General features: G+C 40.7%; 1 protein-coding gene across 1 annotated transcript in view; it reads right to left on the reverse strand.

Moving 5' to 3' along the window:
* The window catches only part of LOC145408438 (lisH domain-containing protein ARMC9-like), a 108180-nt gene that overhangs the window by 81243 nt on the left and 6273 nt on the right, over positions 1-20664 (reverse strand). The window contains exons 3-8 of the mRNA XM_080279167.1: positions 17815-17931; positions 17285-17431; positions 7734-7849; positions 6424-6533; positions 4690-4823; positions 938-1102 (exon numbers count right to left, since the gene is read on the reverse strand). Of these exons, the coding sequence (XP_080135293.1) occupies positions 938-1102; positions 4690-4823; positions 6424-6533; positions 7734-7849; positions 17285-17431; positions 17815-17931 (789 nt within the window). The remainder of the gene's footprint in view (positions 1-937; positions 1103-4689; positions 4824-6423; positions 6534-7733; positions 7850-17284; positions 17432-17814; positions 17932-20664) is intronic.

The following is a 20664-nucleotide window of genomic DNA, read 5'->3' on the forward strand; positions in this document are numbered from 1 at the left end:
ATCATCATAACCTCCTTTTCCATTCACTGTACATAAAGGATCCAGGATGAAGAACAGTAAAGGTAAAAGACAAATCCATTTCAATCCCTTCAAGGTGCAGGGGCTCAAGGCTAGGCTACCACAATCCAATACATTAAGGACAGATGACCAACCTATTTCCTATTGTGGCATTACATGACTGAAATGCTTCCAGTCACTTTCTGGACACTGGAACAATGGACAGCTGTCACTCCAAGTGGGGAGAGCTAGCCATTAGACCTCCAGCACAAATGTATGACAATTATCAACAACACAGAGAATAAGAGTCAAATATTCCTTCACTAATCATTTCCTGGGTACAACAGAACAATCAAAACAGTACTATTTTTGGTATGAGTAAAATAAAGCATCTTTAACTAGATGTTTAACAGTCAGATAACTATAACAGCCAAGCCTATATTACCCTCTCTGAGGTGCAAGGACTGGTCAGGCTACCATACTCCACAGCATTTACAGTATGAAGCTCCTGTAATCTGTCAGTTCCCCCAATTCACAGCAACAATTATATGTTAAAAGTTGTGATATTTTAAAATGCATCCTCTGCTTATAACAAAGGCTGCTTGTATCACTTCCACCATCCGTACTTCTCTCCCCACTTATGGCACCCCCCTTGGCATAGTGGCTCTGGGTTAACTATGGGTAGATCTCAGGAGCTGCAGCAATGATAGAAAGCCATGGTATTGTCTCATTCTACCATCAACCCATGTAAAATAAGCTGCAAAAGGACAAAAATCCACAACAAGTTAAAATAAATGAATTACAGTAAAGCCCCTAACCTGCTGCAATGCCTATAAGAATGTCTTTGTCTTATTCTACTACTGAGCTATATAAAATATGCTGTAAAAGGATGAAAATTTCACCCTAGTTAAGGTAAATGAAATATAGCATGGCTCCTCACCTGCCGTAATGCTTGCAAGAGTAGCAAGACATGGGTTTCAGGAGCCGCGCCCAGGTCGGTGCGGACGCGTGTAAAGTCCAAGGCAGGTAGTGGAGAGGTCATCATACCCTGAGGCCGTCCACGACATCGTTGCATCGACTCCAACAGGATGGTGGCTGGTCGGGCCTGTGCAGAAAAAGTTATGCCATTAATAGCAGCAGTATCAGCATCACTATCATCATCTTCATCAGCCACCATCATCATCTTCACTATCACCACTATCACTTTTATTGCCATTAGCATCATCATCAGCTTTATCATAACATTATCTTTATCATCATCCTTATCATCAAACACCATACTTGTGTGAGCTTACAATACTGTATTTTGGCACATTTTTAGCGCATCTTGTTTGAGATATTTTAGCATATCTTTCTTAGCAATTTATTATGCATATTACATTTACTACTCTACTAAAGTGCATGTTATTTATGCTGGTTTGATCTCACTAGTGATACCTTACACATCACACAAGAGAATAGTTTTACCAGCATCATCATCCCAAGGCCTATTTCCCATCTAAAGATGGAGTTGGGTAGGGACCACAAACTGGGAAAAAAAAAAAAAAAAAAAATAATAATAAAAATGTCAAGACCATGCCAAGTGAAATATGTCAGACTCTCATTCACATACCTGTACCATTCAAACCCCCAGAAACCTGGCTTCGCCTCACAAGCCTAACCATCTGCCCATTATGTTATTATTATTATCATTATTATTATTATTATTATTATTATTATTATTATTTACCCACTTCACATTACCTACCAGTTAGTCAATCTGTCACTTATCCATTTCATCAAAGGCCATAAGCTTGTCACCTTAAGAGGCTTTCCAGCACCCATTCCTTGGACAAATTTTGCACATTACACCTCAGTAAACCCTTGTATTGTATGATGTGTATGTTGGGAGTGCAGGGGTTCTAGGTCAGACTATTTATCTGTAGCCCAGACACTGAAGACAATAGTAACCAGTCATTCATCTTTGAATAAAATTATGTGAGCAAAGAAACCTAACCACACCTATGATGTAAAGTCTTGTAAGCCACATCCAACTGTAAAGCCTTAATTTACCAGACCACCAAGCATCCATCTGGTTATATGGTTACCACTTGACACATCAATTGATTTCCTGGGCTACAAGAAACCATTTAGCTTATCTGTCAAGTGCAGTGTCACCCAAAGATGGCCCTGAATCCAGTGATTTAATGATAGGTACCCCCTTCTTCCTTAAATGGTAATTCCCAGTTCCATACTGCCCTCCTCAGGATGTAGTGATTTGAGGATAGGCTACTGCAGCTCGCAACAATCAAGAGTATAGTTGGATATAAGGTTTAGAAAATGATGATCATACTGTATGTCATGAGTATCTACTTCATCATCATCATCTTAACCACTTTTTCCCAACTAATAATGGGGCAAGATAGGGTTCAGAAAGCAAGAAAGAGGAAAAACACAACAGGAGGAGAAATAATCAAAAGCATGCCCAGTGAAACTTTGATGCAGTGAGTAAAAATAAAGGTTACTTCCAACTCTGTCATGCAAAACAGAGACCTGGCAACCTGAAATTAATTTATAAAGTTTACATGAATAATGACACAAGTTGTAATGACTCCTTTGGTGTGACACACTTACAAGAACTCACAACTTCCTTTCTAAGTAACAGAGAATGACCTACACCACTAATGGTATAAGTCTGAAGATTTCAGCTGCAAATTTTAAAACTTTCTTGAGTAATGATGTGAGTTAAGCTCTTATTACTGCAGCATATGACTTAAGACAATAGGTGAAATAAGTTTTGGAATCAGGGAGGTTTTGTGAGCTCAGCAGACATTATAATACTGCATGGGGAAAAGTTTTATAGTGGCACAAGGAGGTACTTAAATAAATGGAGATAGAATGCAAGACATGTAATGGAATGAGATATTCCAGATGCATCATGCTGTACAGCACACACATTAACAGACAAAAAAAAGACAGACTGCTGTTACCTCTGAAAATAAACAAGATAACAAAGAAAGACTGTGGGAGGTAAGTACAGTATCACTCAAATAATGCATAAAAAATGTTCTGTAGTTATCTAACTCCTTCACTGTGATGATACATTTTTCATTTAACTCTCATTGCCATCCAATGATTTTATTGAAAGTTAAGAACCTCTACTAGTGAGCAGGTTGCTGATGACTATCTCTAACCCTTCCATTTCTTAAAGTCTCCGCTACTTCTGAAGAGAATCATCTTGGAATAACTAGAATAACGTACATACATACAGTACATCATCTAATCATGTGTTGTCCCATGAGGAGAGGAGACTGGGGCTAGGCTTAAGAGTGACCAGCCTCACTTATCCATGAGTGGCATTACATGAGCAATAAACTCCAACCACCACTTGGATATAAACCAACACAGGCTCAATCAGGTTGGAGTGCCTTAATTACCCACTTAACCACCAGGCACCATAGTTTGGTTATGTGGTTACTACCCAACATAGTACAGTAAATGGTTTTCTGGTGTACAGGAAACCATTTGGCTTGTCCCTCAGTGTACAGTCACTCGTAGACAGAAGGAAGAGGAAAGAATGAATGAAAGAAAGACATAAGAGGAAGAAAGGCAAGAAGGAAGGAAGAGAGGAAAGGGCAGCCACCCGAGAGCAGCACTACATCAAGTGAGTGGAGGGGGAGTGCCCCCACCTACCATGCAATGGCAAGAATAAAACAGAAAAATACAACATTGGACTGATGGGGTTAAGTATACCAGAAGGCACTCAGATGAGCACATATCTCTGCCATCATTAACAATTCATACTGTTTTTAATGAAAGTATGACTATATTGGTGGTAGGTGGAGGCGACCATCATCCACTCACTTGATGTAGTGCTGCCTACTTCTTTCTTAGCCTTTATCATTCTTTTTCTGTGCCTCCCCTCCTCTCTTCCTATTTCTTGCATCTTTCCTTTCACTTCTTATTGCTTGTCTTTCCTTTACAGGTAGCATTTCATTGAGTGACAAGCCAAATGGTTTCCTGTAAGCCAAGAAACCATTTACAACGCTGGGTGGTAACCATATAACCAAACCATACGTGCTCCCTACGTGTGAACAAGTGGGTTGGTGGAGGGTTAGTGCCCCTCCCCTTAAAACAAATAACTCAGTGTCCAATGGCCACTCCTTAAGGGATTATGGTGTCTGGCAACAGATAGATAGATAGATAGATAGATGACTGTATCCTCGTGCTCTAACATACTTTTGCCAGAATCAAACCACTTCATTCTTAGGTTAACAAGAACATCGCCACAAGGTTTCATCATGCTGCTCTCACTAGTTTAGCTATAACCTAGTGGACATACATGCAGACAAGAATATGTGGTCTAAAGCAGCACTTCCACCCACATTCACTGATAATATGCTAATTCCTCATTCAACAATGTAGGTGTGTTTCTAAAAACTGCTGTGTTAGTTGAAAATTGTTTTAGATGAAAGCAAGGTTCCAGTTAAAAATTGTAAAAAAAAAAAAAAAATCCACCTTTGCTACTATGTATGAAAATGCATTTAATGTTGTGGCTAGGTGTATCAATGTTCAGTATTCAGTAGTCAAAGTGAAAGACTACTAAATGAGTATGGTACTTACTGTAAATAAAGTCCTGACAGGTACCAGTATTGTAGAGATTGTCAGACAGGCAGATAAAAAATAAAAAAGCAGCACAATACAGAAACTCACAGTGGTGTCAGCAGTAAGGGTGAGTGTAAACAGCTCTGGGTAGCGGTGTGTACAGGCAGCCAATGTTCCTTCTAGGTCAACCTTTTCTCCTCGAACTGCAGCCTCCAACCCCTGAGTCAACTCCCATGCCACACCTGTCACGTATCAACATCAGCATCATCTTCAACATCTTCATCATAATTACCATCATCATCCTATTTCCCGCCATCCTTCCACACATCATCTAACTCTTTGTATACTCCATCAGGAGAGTAGAGGATTGGGGACAGGGTACTCAGTCCAGACATTTCAGGCAAGAACGACTGGTTATCAACTTCTGAGTGGCAGTAGGCAATAAGCCCCAACTAACCCTAGGATGTAAACCCTTATTAACTAAAGCCAGTTGGAGTGCTTCAACCCACTAGGAGTCCATGTGTTGGCTATGTGGCAACCACTCATTTTCTGGGTTTCAGGAAACTATATGGCTTGGCACTCAGTGAAGTCACCTGAAGATGGCTGGATATGAAATGATTGGATGAAGATGCAGGAAAACAAAAAGACAAAGTAGCATACAAAACAGCTTCCATGCCATACCTGTCAAACATCTTTTCATCCACATTACCACCCTTACTTTATTTTCACTTAATGGAGTGGGGTAGAATCAAGAAGTAAAAAATGTTATTGTAAACATCATAATCATCATCATAATCATAAAACTACTATATTTCTCTCTAATACATGAGGCAGGCAGGATCAAGTTACAGGAAAAGCAGGAAAAGGAAAGAACTCCCACATCATACCTGCAATAGCCTGGGTAACATGTATCTGCGACCTGACATTGCTTCCTATGATAGTAGTTCTCAACCTTCTTCTACCTATGTACCTCTTCAACTTTTCTGCAGCAGTGGCATACCCCACACCCAGAATGGAAAAAGAAATGCATATTAAACTAACTTTATCACTCACAGCTGTGACACTATCACATACTAATATAGAGAAGTTACTGTGTGAATACTGCACTAAATGTCTAAAATTAATGAGATGGCTGAGCTTGTTTCTTTGTCACATATGAACTAATCTTTGGCAGAGGCTCGGGAAGGGCTACTCTCATGTCTTCCTGAAGAAAGAATCATTCACAGAGCCTGTTTTTACTTGTGTTCGTTGCTGAGAATCCATGCTCAAAGCAGTATGTATATGGGAACACCAGAAGATTCTCCATGCATTTCTTTGCAAAAGATGGGTAAAAACTAGCCATTGTTGACCAGAATTTTGTTAGTGACAAACTTTCAAAAGAATCTTTTGCAGCTGAGTCAGTGATACAGTCCACAAACTCAACTTGCAGTTCATCTAGAAGTGATCTAGGTTCATTGTAAAGGGATATCAAATGAGCTGACAGTCCAAGTCACTGATACCTGAAAAATGGGGCCTGAGAGAAACAAGGTGCTCCGGGATGAGATAATTGTTCCTTGCGTACCCCAAATACCCCCATCACGTACCCCTGGGGTGTATGCATACTCCAGGCTGAGAACCACTATCGTATGAGGATTTCCATGCATTGCTTTCCTTGCCCAGTAACTCCACCATTGAAGGATTCATACTATATTCTCTGTCCACCTGCTCTTCTGTCTGTCTTTCCCTCTGCCTATGTCCTAGTCTTTCATACAACCTACACCTAAACAAAAATCATGATCATCACCATCACAACCCATTTCCAATGAAAAAAAAGGAAAACCCATTGCCTATGCGATGGCCCACCTATAAGTTTGTGGTAATCATCCTGCAGCCTCTGTAGTCTCCTCCTGAGTGTGCGCTGTGACCTGACTGCTGATGCTGCTGACTCCTGCGCCACCAGTGCCGCTCCCACACTGACACACACAACAGTGAAAACAAGAGTATAGCATAAGTGTCAGAGTACATAGGTGTCAGCAACCCTGGTAACACAATCTGTTATAATTCAATCAAAAACTTACTGAACTGATTACAATTAACATAACTCAGCACCTCACTGAGGAAAGAGCCCTTGCCTGACCCTGAGGAGGCACTGTATACCACAGGGGGGTGTCAGATCCCTACATAATGTGTGTACTGTGATGTACCTGTAAGATAACCCCACAGATGTAGTTGCCTACCTGAAGTCAAAGGGTCTGCTTGGCCAGACAGACCAGGATTATGCAATAACAACAACAACAACAAGTCGACATTCTACACATATTTTACTCTATCTATCTATCTATTGCCAGACGCCTTAATCACGTAAGGGGTGGCCACAAACAAATCGCCTCCATGTCGCCCTGTCCCCCACCATTTCATTGTCCTGCTCCCAGTTCACACCCCCATCTCTCATATACCTCTCCACTCCATCCTTCCATATCATCCTTGGCCTCCCCCTCCCTCTCCCTCCCTCCACCTCACTCACATACACTCTCCTCATCAGTCTCTCACTCTCCATCCTCTCCACATGTCCAAACCACCTCAGTGTGTTTCTCCTAACGCTTCCTATCACATCCACATCCACACCACAATGTTCCTTCACTTCCTCATTTGTCAGTCTTTCTCTCCAAGTAACTCCACATGCTCCTCTCAAATAACTCATTTCCACTGCTCTCACTCTTGACTTCTGTCTCTCCAACAAAGTTCAAGCTTCACTTCCATACGTTAGAGTTGGTATCACAATACTGTCATGTAGTAGCTTTTTCACTTCCATACTCACTTCCCTGTTTCTTATCACTGCTTTCAAGAAACCAGCAACCTTTCTTCCCAGTTGCACCCTTTCAAGCATTTTACCTTCTAAATTTCCATTCCTACTCATCACACTACACACTTTTTACTCTAACTTAGCCTAAAACAGCTGCCTCTTCATCATAAATTCTGAGTTGCAACAAGAGAATAACACTGCAATATGATGCTAGTCACAAAGAACTGCAATGGAAAGGGTACAGAGCCATAGTACAGCACTGTCTTTTTCTGCCACCGAGCAATGTCAAAAAAAAAAAAAAAAAAAAAAAAAAAAAAAAAAAAAAGGATGAAAATCTGGACCAAGTTAATATGAAAGAACTATAGCCTACCTTGATGCATGGTGGCGGTGGTGATGAAGATATGAGAAGATGGAGGGGCGGGAAGAAGTTGGCCGTCGACCCAGAAAGTCACACAGCCGCCCACGTAGCTCTCGCACCCATGAGTCCTAGGGTATACATATAAAATAAATATGTTCTACCAAATTCCAGATAACTATTTTCAAACTGTTTCTGTGCTAATAGCTGCAACTGTAAGGTCAACTGAACATAAACCCAGTGGACTTCAGGCCAAAGTTGTCCATTTACTGCAGTTCACCATCTTCCTTTTGGAGAGAGAGAGAGAGAGAGAGAGAGAGAGAGAGAGAACTAAGGGACATTCTTATAACTGGGCAACAGAACTGGCAGGTTATAATGGTGCCACCACATGAAGGCATCCCTCTACAGCACCAAGTGTTTACTGTGTTATGGTGATGTTTCCAAGGGGAGTACATAGGCTATACCTACACTTCGATATGACAAATGCTAGTTGTACATACTAATCACATTCTTCCACTTTGAATACGTGTGTGTGTGTGTGTGTGTGTGTGTGTGTGTGTAATTCACCGGGTCGGTCAGGATCACTTGATGGTCGTGATGGTCAGCTTTTACCCTCCCGGAAGGGAGTTGAGAGCTCATATAGTCCGATCTAAGGGCAAGGCTGTGACCTTCACACACGCACACACCCGTCCCCTTGCTCGAGGGGGACAGTAACCACCCACTTCGTCAGTGAAACTTTTCGCAACCTGAGCGAGGCGCGAACTCCCGTCCACCAGTTGGCAAGGGGGAACGTTACCACTGCACCAGCGTGCGGTGTTGCACCAGCGAGCGGTGTGTGTGTGTGTGTGTGTGTGTAGAAACCATGCTGGCTATAAAAAGGAAAATAAAAAAACAGCTGAGATGGCTCAATCGGTAGAGAGGTGGCCTGCAGTCCTTACGGAGCTCGGATCAAATACTGGCTGGGGCAGGGAACTGTTCTTGGATCTGAATTTCATAAAAGCAGACTTTACTGAATGAACGGAAGGCAATGATTGATTATATGTGTGTGGATGAAAGGATGAGAAGGTGTGTAATGGATGCATGAGCATATACAGATTGGGGGGAGTAGACTTTCTGATCACCACTTGGCGGTGGTCAGAATCAAAGTCCAAAGGAAATGGAGAAATAGAAGAAGGGAAGGACAGGAGGAAGTAGTATATGCAAGGAGGGTTTAAAGGTCACAAGAGGATGAGAAAAAGGCAGAATATAAGAGAGAAGTGGAGGAACGATTGGGTGAATATGGATTGGAGCAGATGGAAGACGTGGAAGGTGTGTGCAAGACATTCACAGAGGAAATCTGTGCAGGATGTGAGGTGGTGTGTGGGGTGAAGAGAAGACGAATGGGGATGCAGTGAACAGCATGGTGAAATGAAGAGGTAAGACAGGCTGTGGTACGAAAGAAGAAAGCATACAGTGAGTGGATGAGAAACAGGGACGTGGAAGAAGTTGAGAGACGGAAGAGAGAGTTATATGTAAAGAGGAAGAGAGAAGTGGAAAGATTAGTAAGAGTGAGTAAGAAGGGAGTGGATGAGGAATTTGGAAGGAACTTGAGTGTAAAGTGAAGGGAATGTAAGAAAATGTTCTGGAAAGAGGTAAAGAGAGTTAAACAGGGTGCCAAAGAAGTTAGTTGGGGAGTGAAAGATAAAAATGGTAAATTACTAGTGGAGAAGGGAGAAAAAGTGCGCAGATGGAGAGAACACTTTATGGAATTGTTGGACATAAAGAATGAAAGTAATGCAAGTATAAGTGGCTGGGGAATGGCTGGGAGAAGGAGAGATGTGAGAACAGAGGAAGAAATCAGTAGAATGGAAGTTGTGGAAGCAATGAAGAAAGTTAAAATGGGGAAAGCTCCAGGAATTGATGGAGTGTGTGGTGAAATGATGAAGCATGAGGGAGAGATAGTAGCAGAATGATGTGGAAGATGTGCAGATTGGCCTGGGGGGAAGGTAGAGTCCCGGAGGATTGGAAGTCAGGTATAATTATTCCCCTGTACAAAGGAAAAGGGAAAAAAGAAGTGTGTGGTAATCATAGGGACATTTGTTTTCCTAGTGTAATAGGAAAAGTTAATGGTAGGATACTTACTGACAGAGTTAGGGAAATAACAAAGGAATTAGTTGAAGAAGAACAGGGAGGTTTTAGGAAGGGAAGAGGTTGTGTAGATCAGATATTCATTCTTAGATCTTTAGTGGAAAAGTTTCTAGAGAAGGGAAAGAAGTTGTATGCGGCCTTCATGGATTTGGAGAAAACATATGACAGGGTGGATAGACAAGGTTTGTGGAAAATATTAAGAATATATGGAGTAGATGGGATGCTGCTGAAGGCCGTGAAGAGTATGTATGAGGGTGCTAAGGCTGCAGTGTGTGTGGATAGTGAACTGAGTGAATTTTTCTGTCTGAAGGTTGGATTGAAACACGGATGTGTCATGTCTCCATGGCTGTTCGATCTGTATATGGATTGGGTTATAAAAGAGATACAAGATAGGGCAGTGGATGCTGGAGTGGCCCTAGTGAGAGAGGGCAGTGTTTGGAAACTCCCTGTACTGTTGTTTGCAGATGATACTGTGTTGTTACGTGAAGACGAAGTGGTGCTGCAAGGCTTGGTGGATGAGTTTGGGAAAGTGTGTATGAAACGGAATCTGAAGGTGAATTTAGGGAAGAATAAAGTTATGGTCTTCAAGAGAAGTGAAGTCAGTTAAAGTACAGTGAGGCTGGATGAGGAGGAAATGGAAAATGTGAGTATGTTTAAGTACTTGGGTAGTTTGATGAGTATGGATGGAAGTTTGGAGGGAGAAGTGCTTGAAAAGGTACAACAGGGAAGAAAGGTTGCTGGTTCCTTGAAAGCAGTGATAAGAAACAGGGAAGTGAGCATGGAAGTGAAAAAGCTACTACATGACAGTCCTGTGATACCAACTCTAACATATGGAGGTGAAGCTATGACCTTGTTGGAGGGATAGAAGTCAAGAGTAAGAGCAGTGGAAATGAGTTATTTGAGAGGAGCATGTGGAGTCACATGGAGAGACAGACTGACAAATGACGAAGTGAAAGGGCTTTGTGGTGTGGTTGTGGATGTGATAGGAAGCGTTTGGAGAAACACACTGAAGCAGTTTGGCCATGTGGAGAGGATGGAGAGTGAGAGACTGACGAGGAGAGTGTATGTGAGTGAGGTGGAAGTGGGGAGGGGGAGGGGGAGGGGGAGGCCAAGGATGAGATGGAGGGATGGGGTGGAGAGGTATATGAGGGAGGGGTGTGTGAACTGGGAGCAGGGCAACGAAATGGCGAGGGGCAGGGCGACATGGAGGCGATTTGCTTGTGGCCACCCTTTACGGGATTAAGGCGTCTGGCAATAGATCGACAGACTTTAATGATCTACGAGAAGACCTGCCGACATGTAAAAACACCCCCACTAATACCAATACACCAGTCCTGTACGAGACAGCCCTAGCATGTATTCAATATGGATGATGGGTGTTAGCACCGAAGTGGTGACACGTGGGGATGTGGGAGGACTACTGGGCCTTGGGGATATGCCCTGGGGATAAGCCAAGAAGCCTTTGTCCAGAGTCGGACACATTAAAAAAAAAAAAAAAGTGTTTCGCATTCCTGAGCAGGGCCTTCCCCACCAACTCCCAGGGGGACTGAAGAGATATAAAGATCGTATAAGAACAACTTGAAGAAATGCAACATCATACAACAAGATCTTGAAAACAATGCCTCTGACAGAAAACAATGGCAAGCCCTCTGCAGCGAAGGAATCATTCATCATGAAGAAGCTCGAGACCTGCCCAGAAAAGAGCAAAGACAACAGAGGCACAACCAAAACACAGTTCTCTCAGCGAACCCGGACTTAACGTGCCGACTGTGTGGCAAAGTTTACCTATCCAGGTTTGGTCTGCATAATCGCACACGTTGGGACCAAAGACTATCTTCGTGAGTATTGCAGCCATCGCCTTATGCAGCTGAAGGACAGCTTTAAGTGTGTGTGTGTGTGTGTGTGTGTGTGTGTGTTTGTGTGTGTGTGTGTGTGTGTGTGTTTGTGTGTGTGTGTGTGTTTGTGTGTGTGTGTGTGTGTGTTTGTGTGTGTGTGTGTGTGTGTGTGTGTTATTAATTCGATTTTGACATTCTTTTCTTCTTAAATGCCGGCTGACCGGAGGTTCACCCAGACAGATCCCCCTTCCCCAGTTTACTTATCAGAAGAAATTATAAATTATGTGCCACTGAAGAAAAGTAATTTATGTTGATGAATACTACAGTACTTGCTGGAAGCAAAACTTTATCGGTATCCTCTAAGAGTGGGATTGAAAAATTATGCCTGATTTCACACCCACATCTGAATGTCCAAACTCATAAAAGAGGAGAAGTGACTTAACAGATCGAGGTATAAAGACTTACACACATTCTTCCTGCTTCGTATTACCCTCTTCCAAAATACAAGTCCGGCAAGACAGTAAACAAGACTTTAAACAGGAGAAACCTGGCTCAGCAGGACACGAATATGTTATTATACTGAACAGCTAATGTTAGACAAAAACGCAGAATTTTGACGATTAAATTAAAGTTACACGCTGCTAATCATACTCACAAACTGGATTTTATGAAGTGACTTAAATAAGGATGGTCGATTAATACGTTCACGAGGATAAATATACAATTGTGAAAAAAAAAAAATAAAAAACTAATACTTTACCACACGGGCACATGTCTTTCAAATATCCTTTTCAAATGGGTCTTCCACGGGTTCATTAGGGTAGGTTAGTTAAAAGTTTTAGTCTGATAGGAATTGGGGGCAACGTTAGGTTTAGTGGCAATCCTAGATGGTTAAAATCGTAGGGGGTCTGGGGGAGGGCAAAGCACCCCAGTTGGGTTAAGTTAGGTCTGGTTGACGAGATCGTGAGTAAACATGCGTCCAGTCAGCTTTCTTAACTACCCTATATTACATAAAATTTGTTTGTTCTATGTAAATTTTGTTGTCTAAAATCAACATGCAGTTATCTGTGTTGCATACTGTACTAAAATTACTTTCCTTAAGAACATGAGAATGTAAGAAGACATGAGGTAAATAAAAAAGTTATGCATAAACTACTACTAATAAATAATAAGGCACACACATGTACAAATGAACATATACCTGGAAGGCTGGTGAATGTCTGGTTTGGATAAGACTGGTTGAATATGGAGAGGAAAATTTTTTTTGGCAACAAGTAGACAGGTCGATTATGTAGGTAGATAAACAGACAGATTGACAGAGATACATACTGAGAAAGATAGAGCGATTGATTAACAGACAGGTGCAGTGCAGAGACACAAGCATAGAAAAAATATAGAACACATACAGGTAGACAGACAGACAGACAGGTAAGTTACACAAATATCTAAAAAATTGAAGTAAAAGCTAGGTGTTGGGTAGGATCCGGAACAATGGCTGCAAGTACACACACACACAAACACACACAGCAACACGGGGAAAGTGTATATACTCTGTAAGTACATACTCTGTTCATTTAGTATTACAAAATGGATACATACTTCAGTAAAACAAACTTGGAAAAGAAAAGGGATAAAAGTAAAAAGCAAAATGATGATTTCTACCAAGAACTGGTTGAAGTGGAGACTCACAATAGACTGGTTGAACGTGTACACAAACTAGAAATGGCTTTCAAAAATGAAATTGATGAAATAAAGAAGCAAATGCACTTGCAAAAGGAAGAGATAGAAAAACTAGGAAGGGAGGCCAATAAGAAAGACACAACCATCAGTGAACTAACAGTGGAATTGAATACCCTTAGGAAGAAAGTGAGTGAAATGGCAAGTACAGTAGTCAATCACGAGAGTGTTATGGAAGAGTTCAAAAATGACACAGAGACAATTAGGCAAGCAAGCAGTCTTATGGACCAGAGCAGTGATATTGAGGAGAAGATAACACAAGTGAATGAAGCTGTGCAAAGCTACAAAAATGATGTAGAAACCACGTATGCTGAAATGGTGAAAGTAAAGAAAGACTTAGAAACAAGGGTGGAGGAAAAAAGCATTAAAAAGGAAGTGAAAAGAATAATCCAAAACAATCCAAAGTTAGTAAGAGATTCAGTAGAGATAAACAAATCAATATTAATCACTGGTATAGAAGAGGAAGAAGTTAAAAACAAGATCACAAGAGACAAAAAGGAGATGGCAAATGTAATGAGCTTACTGAAAGAAGTATCAGAGGAAATCTGTAGTAAAGACATAGAGGAACACAAAAGGTTTGGGAAATACGAGAAAAGCAAGACAAGACCTCTAAAGGTGACTTTTCAGAGTGTAAACACTGTGGAAGAGATACTAAAAAATGCAAAGAATCTTATGGAAAAAGAGGAGTTCAAAAATGTATGGATAAAAAGATGCCTAACACAAGAGGAACTAGAATTACTGAAAGAGAAAAGGGAGGAAGCAAAAACAAAAAATGAGGGAAGATCAGAAGAGGAGAAGAAGAATTTTTTTTTTACAAAGTAATAGGATTGCGGTACGAAAGTGGTACACAAACAGAAGGGAAGAAAAAGGAGGAAGGTAGTAGAACCATGTCATGACAAGTATATAAACAAGATGATAAAGTTGATGTACTCAAATGTGGATGGAATGGTATTTAAATTACTAGAGATGAATGATTATGTCAGAGAAAATGAACCACAAATAATATGCCTAACTGAAACAAAATTAACACCAAGGATATCCAATGACATACTAAACTTAGAGGAATACAATATATGGAGAAGAGACAGAAATTTAAAAAAAGGAGGAGGAATTATAATATTAACTAAGAAAAATCTAAAAGTCAAGGAAATAAAACTTGATATACCATCACAAGTAGAACTGATTGCAGTAGAGATCGACACATCTGAAGGTAAAGTAATTGTAGCCAATTTGTACATGCCACCCAGATCAAACACATGGGAAAGAGACGAATATGAGGACCTGGCAGAGAGTACAATTCAGAGTATAAGATCATTGCTACATAAAATGGAAGAGAAATCGGAAAGAATTATACTAACTGGGGACTTCAATACAAATATAAATTGGAATACTCTAGATATAAATAGCCAAGAAAGCTGTTGGGACCAAAAGCTCCTGGATCTCGTACAAGAGTTTTTCTTAACGCAACATGTGAGGGAAACCACCAGAAAAAGAGGACTTGATGTACCTTCAGTGCTAGATCTAATATTTACTAGGCAAGAAAATGATATTGACAGTTTAATATATCACCCTCCACTCGGCAAAAGCGATCATGCAGTACTAAATTATAACTTCAGGATAGCATATGACATAGTAAACAGCAATGACAGTTACAAAAAGAGCCTAAACTATAAAAAGGGAAATTATCAAGACCTAAAGAAGTATTTCTTAGAAGTTGATTGGGAAAATGAGCTTAGAGAACAAGATTTAAATGCTGTATATAAAAAATTTGTGAATTTTATGAAATAGGAGTCCAGAAGTACATCCCACAGCACAAAGAAGCAGATAAGAAAATACAGAAATGGTTCAATACAGAATGTAAAAAATCAAAAGAAAGAAGAGATTTGTTGTGGAATAGATACAGAAGACACAGTAGTGAAAGGGCGTATAATAATTACAAACAGGCAAGAAACGACTATACAAGAATAAGGAGGGAAGCCCAAAAACAGTTTGAGGAGGATATAATAAATAAAAGTAGTGATCAACCAAAGCTGTTTTACAGCTATATCAGAAGCAAAACCAAAGTAAAAGATATAATACAATCCATTACGGACGAGGGAATCACTTATACACAAGAGAAAGATATTTGTGAAGCACTAAATAAGAATTTCCAATTAGTTTTTACAGAAGAAAAAAATTTTGAGAGAGACTATGTGGAACACGCATGTCCACACATACTACCAGATATACAAATAGCAGAAAAAGTAATACAGGAGGAGTTAAGTAGATTAGACAGAGGAAAAGCAAGTGGTCCTGATGAAATTTCATGTTGGGTATTACGAGAATGTGCAAAGGAGTTAAGTAAACCATTATTTTTAATTTTCAAGAAATTCTTGAGTCAAGGTAAACTACCTGATATTTGGAAAAAAGCAAATATTTTCCCCTTATTCAAGAAAGGAAATAGACAAAATCCACTCAACTACCGACCAGTATCACTGACCAGTGTTGTAAGCAAGGTATTAGAAAAACTTATAAGAAAAGCTTGGGTAAATCATCTAGAAGAACACAGTATGATAACAGAAAGACAGTTTGGTTTCAGAAAAGGAAAATCATGTGTTACTAATCTGTTGAGCTACTATGACAGAGTAACAAACACAATACAGGAAAGGGAAGGATGGGTGGACAGTATCCATTTAGATTTCAAGAAAGCTTTTGACACAGTACCACACCAAAGACTTTTATGGAAACTGTACCATCAAGGAGGAATTCGAGGCAAACTGTTTTGTTGGATGCAAGACTTTCTCATAAAAAGAGAAATGAGGACAGTACTAAGAGGAAACTACTCATCATGGAAAGAAGTCACTAGTGGAGTACCACAGGGTTCAATGCTGGCACCAATCATGTTTCTAGTGTACATAAATGATATAAACAGTAACACTGGAAATGAGAGCTATCTGAATATGTTTGCAGATGATGCAAAAATACAAAGGAGAATTACTAACACAGACTCCTGTAGGGAGCTACAAGAAGAATTAAATAAACTTCATGAATGGAGTAGTACATGGCAAATGGAATTCAATGTGGACAAGTGTCATGTAATCAAGTTTGGTAAAAATGGAAAAAGACCTGATTGGGATTATAAGTTATGAAATAAAACCCTATACACATCAGAAAGAGAGAAAGACCTTGATGTGATTATCAATAACAGACTATCTCCGGCTGACCACATCAGCGAGAAGGTACGGAACATGTATACACTGCTTGCAAATATGAGAATAGCATTCACATACATAAATGAAGACATGCTAAGAAGGATAATAACATCATTCATTAGACCAACCCTGGAATATGCATCAGTAGTCTGGAGTCCTCATCTCAAAAAGCATATAGACAAGATTGAAAAAGTTCAAAGGGCCGCTACAAGATGGATACCAAGCTTAAGGGACCTAAGCTACGAAGAAAGACTAAATAAACTGAATCTACCAACACTACAGGAGAGAAGGAAAAGAGGTGATATGATAATGCTATATAAGTGCATATCAGGAAAGGAGAAAATAGACATAAATGATTACTTAACATATGGAGAAGCATCAGCAAGAGGACACTGCAAAAAACTGCATAAGAAGAGAGGTGATAAAGACGTAAGGAAATTCAGTTTCCCAAACAGAGCAATTGATCAATGGAATGCACTACCGAATGAAATAGTGTGTGCCAAAACAATTCACAAATTTAAGGATATGTACGATAAATATGGTTTAAGACACGGGACAGTACGAGCTTGACTCATTCCTGTAAAGATACAATTAGGTAAGAACAATTAGGTAGGTAAGAGAGAGAGAGAGAGAGAGAGAGAGAGAGAGAGAGAGAGAGAGAGAGAGAGAGAAATACCTGAAAAACTGGAGTAAAGGCAGGGTGCATGGTAGGGTCTGGTACGTAGGGCAGAGCATAAAAGGGCAGCAGGTCCTGTACCGTACCCACCCTCGCAGGACACGTCTCTAGAAACCGCCGAAAAACACCCATAGCTGCAAGATGGTCCTGGTAGGAAAAAGGAAGAAGGATTACTGTCTGTCTCCGTCTGTGTGTGTGTGTGTGTGTGTGTTTTGGCCTTGGAAGCTATTTTAAGTGGCCGAGTGTCAAGGTTGTGTATATAGTAAAACCGTGATTAATTATTCACTTACACGCTAAGAGACCCAAACCAATAAAGCAAAAATATAACCCTTTCAACCCGTTTCAGTATTGACAGTTAGTTTAGCAGAGAAGGACAGACATAAACAGAGAGCTAGACAGACAGACGGGCATAATTAGACAGACGGATACAGAGGGACAAGTTAATATATACAGGATAATAGATAGACAGGCAGAGAGAGAGAGAGAGAGAGAGAGAGAGAGAGATGGTAAGTACAAGCAGATCTACTTACCTCCTTGTTTCCGTGTCTGAGAGGTAGCGTGGCGAAGTACACGTGTAAGTAGAACTCCAGTGTAAGTACTTCTAACGACGCACCCCCTCTACCCCTCTCCAGCACGCTCTTCCAGATCTGTAAGTAGATGTGTAAATAGGTTCGTAAGTAGGTATTTAAGTGGAACTGTTATTAGTCAAGATATACAGTAAGTGGGTGTAAGTAGGCCCATCAGTAAGTGTAAGTCTCTCAGCGGGGCGTAAGTAGAGGTAAATTGGTTAAAGAAGTTTTGCTAGAGGTTTAAGTACACATAAGCGCTGTAAGTAATAAGAGATATATGAAGTTGTAAGTACATATAATTGGGTGTAAGTAAATCCGCTGGCGCACCAAGGTAAAGGTGTAGTAGAACCACAAGGTAAAGTACTAAGTAGGTGTAAGTAAATATTATAGTGTGTGTGTGGGGGGTTAGGAGGCGGGTCGGAAAGTCATACCTCAGGTGAGAGAGGGTCAGAGGGTGGTGCCTGTTAAGACATTGACAAGAAGGCGATAATCGTGGTTCCGGAAAGGGTAAGAGAACGAGTGGAGACAATAGTGGACTTTATTCTGGGTGAGAGTTCACTATCCGCACGCACTGCAGCCCTAGCGCCCTCACATAAGCTCATCACGGCATTCAGCAACTTCCCACTTACTCCATATAATGTTTTCCACATTCCTTGTCTATCTGTAAAGTGATTGGAGCTAATATATTGAGTTGTTTCTCTCTCTCTCTCTCTCTCTCTCTCTCTCTCTCTCTCTATTCATGAGGGTCACTTGGAAAGTTGAAAGGCCATTTGATGTTATATATATCCTGCTGTATTGATTTTATTTACTCCTAACGTGACGAAGCGCCAGAAATACAATTCCCTGGGCCGGCGCCGGAACCATTTTTTTCGAAATTCATTTATTTTTATTTTTTTATTTTTTTGATGATAAATGTCTTGCGCATCTGCCTATATGATTTTCAATCTCCTAAACCCATCCTATGATTCACCACAATTCAGTAAAAAAAAAAAAAAAAAACGAAATTATTGTGTACCTGCCAGTGAAATCTAAACAGATGAAATCACAGAATAGTTATTTCTCTAACTAAATGCTTTATTTGTTGCGGAAATGGTTGTAAATGAATAGAATAATACGTTATGAACAAATTCATTGCATAATGTCTAATCTGAGAACAAAATATATTTTTATATTTGCGTGGAATATTGATAAACGTATATTTGCTTTATAAGCATATAGTTGAAAAAATAGTGTGGATGGTATACTACTGTATACTTGAAAAACTAAGGGTATATTTGTATTTCAGGTATATGCAGCGATACTGTAAAAGCGCAGCTGTGTATGGAAGGGTAAAAGGATCTCAGACAATGTCGACCAAAGGGAAATACTTGGAGATTAGGATGACAGTGACCAACTGCTTAGCCCCGGGCTCCGACGCTCCTCATGGGACAACGTAGGATTGGATGATGGATGGATGGATGTAGGCTTTGTACGAGTATATACTGTACAGTATGATAACCAACAAAAATTAATATTTCCAAGCACAACCTGCAAAAGGATGACAAACCAGACAACAACAGTGAAGTAATAAAACGATAAAATAACGTAGTACGGCGCTGACAACAATCTTACAGCTTTGGTTGTGGGTTGTTGCCTGTAAGTTGGGTTACGATAGGCAGCGCCAGAGGAATTTATCACCAAGGCCTCCCCTGCTCCCCTTCCAGATCAAAAGCAGACACTGATAATACCCACTGTCATGGAATGGCACTTGCAAAATAAACTTTCTACATTTGCTTTCTTACTTTTAGTCTGCACTCATTTTTCTAGTTTGCACTTATTCACATACGTTCTTACTGTTAAATACTTCTAGTTTGCACTTACTCACATACGTTCGTATTGTTAAATACTTTTACTTTGCACTTATTTTTTTCTAGTTGCACTTACGCACATACGTTCTTTCTGTTACACAATACAATCTGCACTGTTCCTTGGCTAGGCCTAGTACCTAACCAGGCTATGGTATTCAGGGAAACAGGGGAGGCACAGCCACCTGACACCCATGGCACTGCAAGGTGGTTAGTTTCTTCTTGCGCCTGCGCCTTTCCGTGGTTGCACAGACATGGCACCTGAGCTGTGCAGCCTTCCTATCGGCCCTCGACGGTCCAACAACAGGAGGGGATGGCACCTTCTCCAGGCAATGTATCGCCGCCCACTCTCTGGCACAAAGTCTGTCAGGCATGTCCGCGTGCAGCACTTGAACGCAGCATTGTCGTCTGTCGGCCGTATTCCTCAAGAAGTTCGTACATACAGTCGTGAACGAACTGTCTCATCGCCATCGTCTTTCCAGTTTTCTGGCAGTAGTAATGATGTACATTCAAAACACACACATCTACCAAGTGGAGGAAGAGCTTCTTGTACCACTTGACAAAAAGCAAATGGACTCTACAGTACACTTCCAGACTATATGTCACTCTTGTCAAGTATGCGCATGTTCCGATTGTAGTCGAGCACAGCCTGTTTTTTTTGATGCTGCATTCCGTTGCCAGATCAACTCTCCCTGTGTCGATGAGACGACCTGTGCTCACAGTTGACAGCATGGGAATATCATACTTGTCTCTCCAACGTAGGGCAAGAAGATCTCTGCAGCGCATCTGCTGGACAGTGCCCCTCTCCTGAATGTCACTGAACTGCGTCATGCCATGCCGGTTGGGCCTGACAGTGCCACAGCAGCCTGTGTTCATGTTGTGCAGGTGAGTTGCAAGGTCAAGAGAAGTGTGTAAACTATGTGGCCTTTATCCAGATAATTTTCCATCATTTTCTTTACAACTGCAC

Source organism: Coenobita brevimanus, chromosome 77, assembly GCF_032717465.1.
Source record: "Coenobita brevimanus isolate Jiangsu-jjx chromosome 77, ASM3271746v2, whole genome shotgun sequence".
In the NCBI taxonomy this organism is placed as follows: domain Eukaryota; kingdom Metazoa; phylum Arthropoda; class Malacostraca; order Decapoda; family Coenobitidae; genus Coenobita; species Coenobita brevimanus.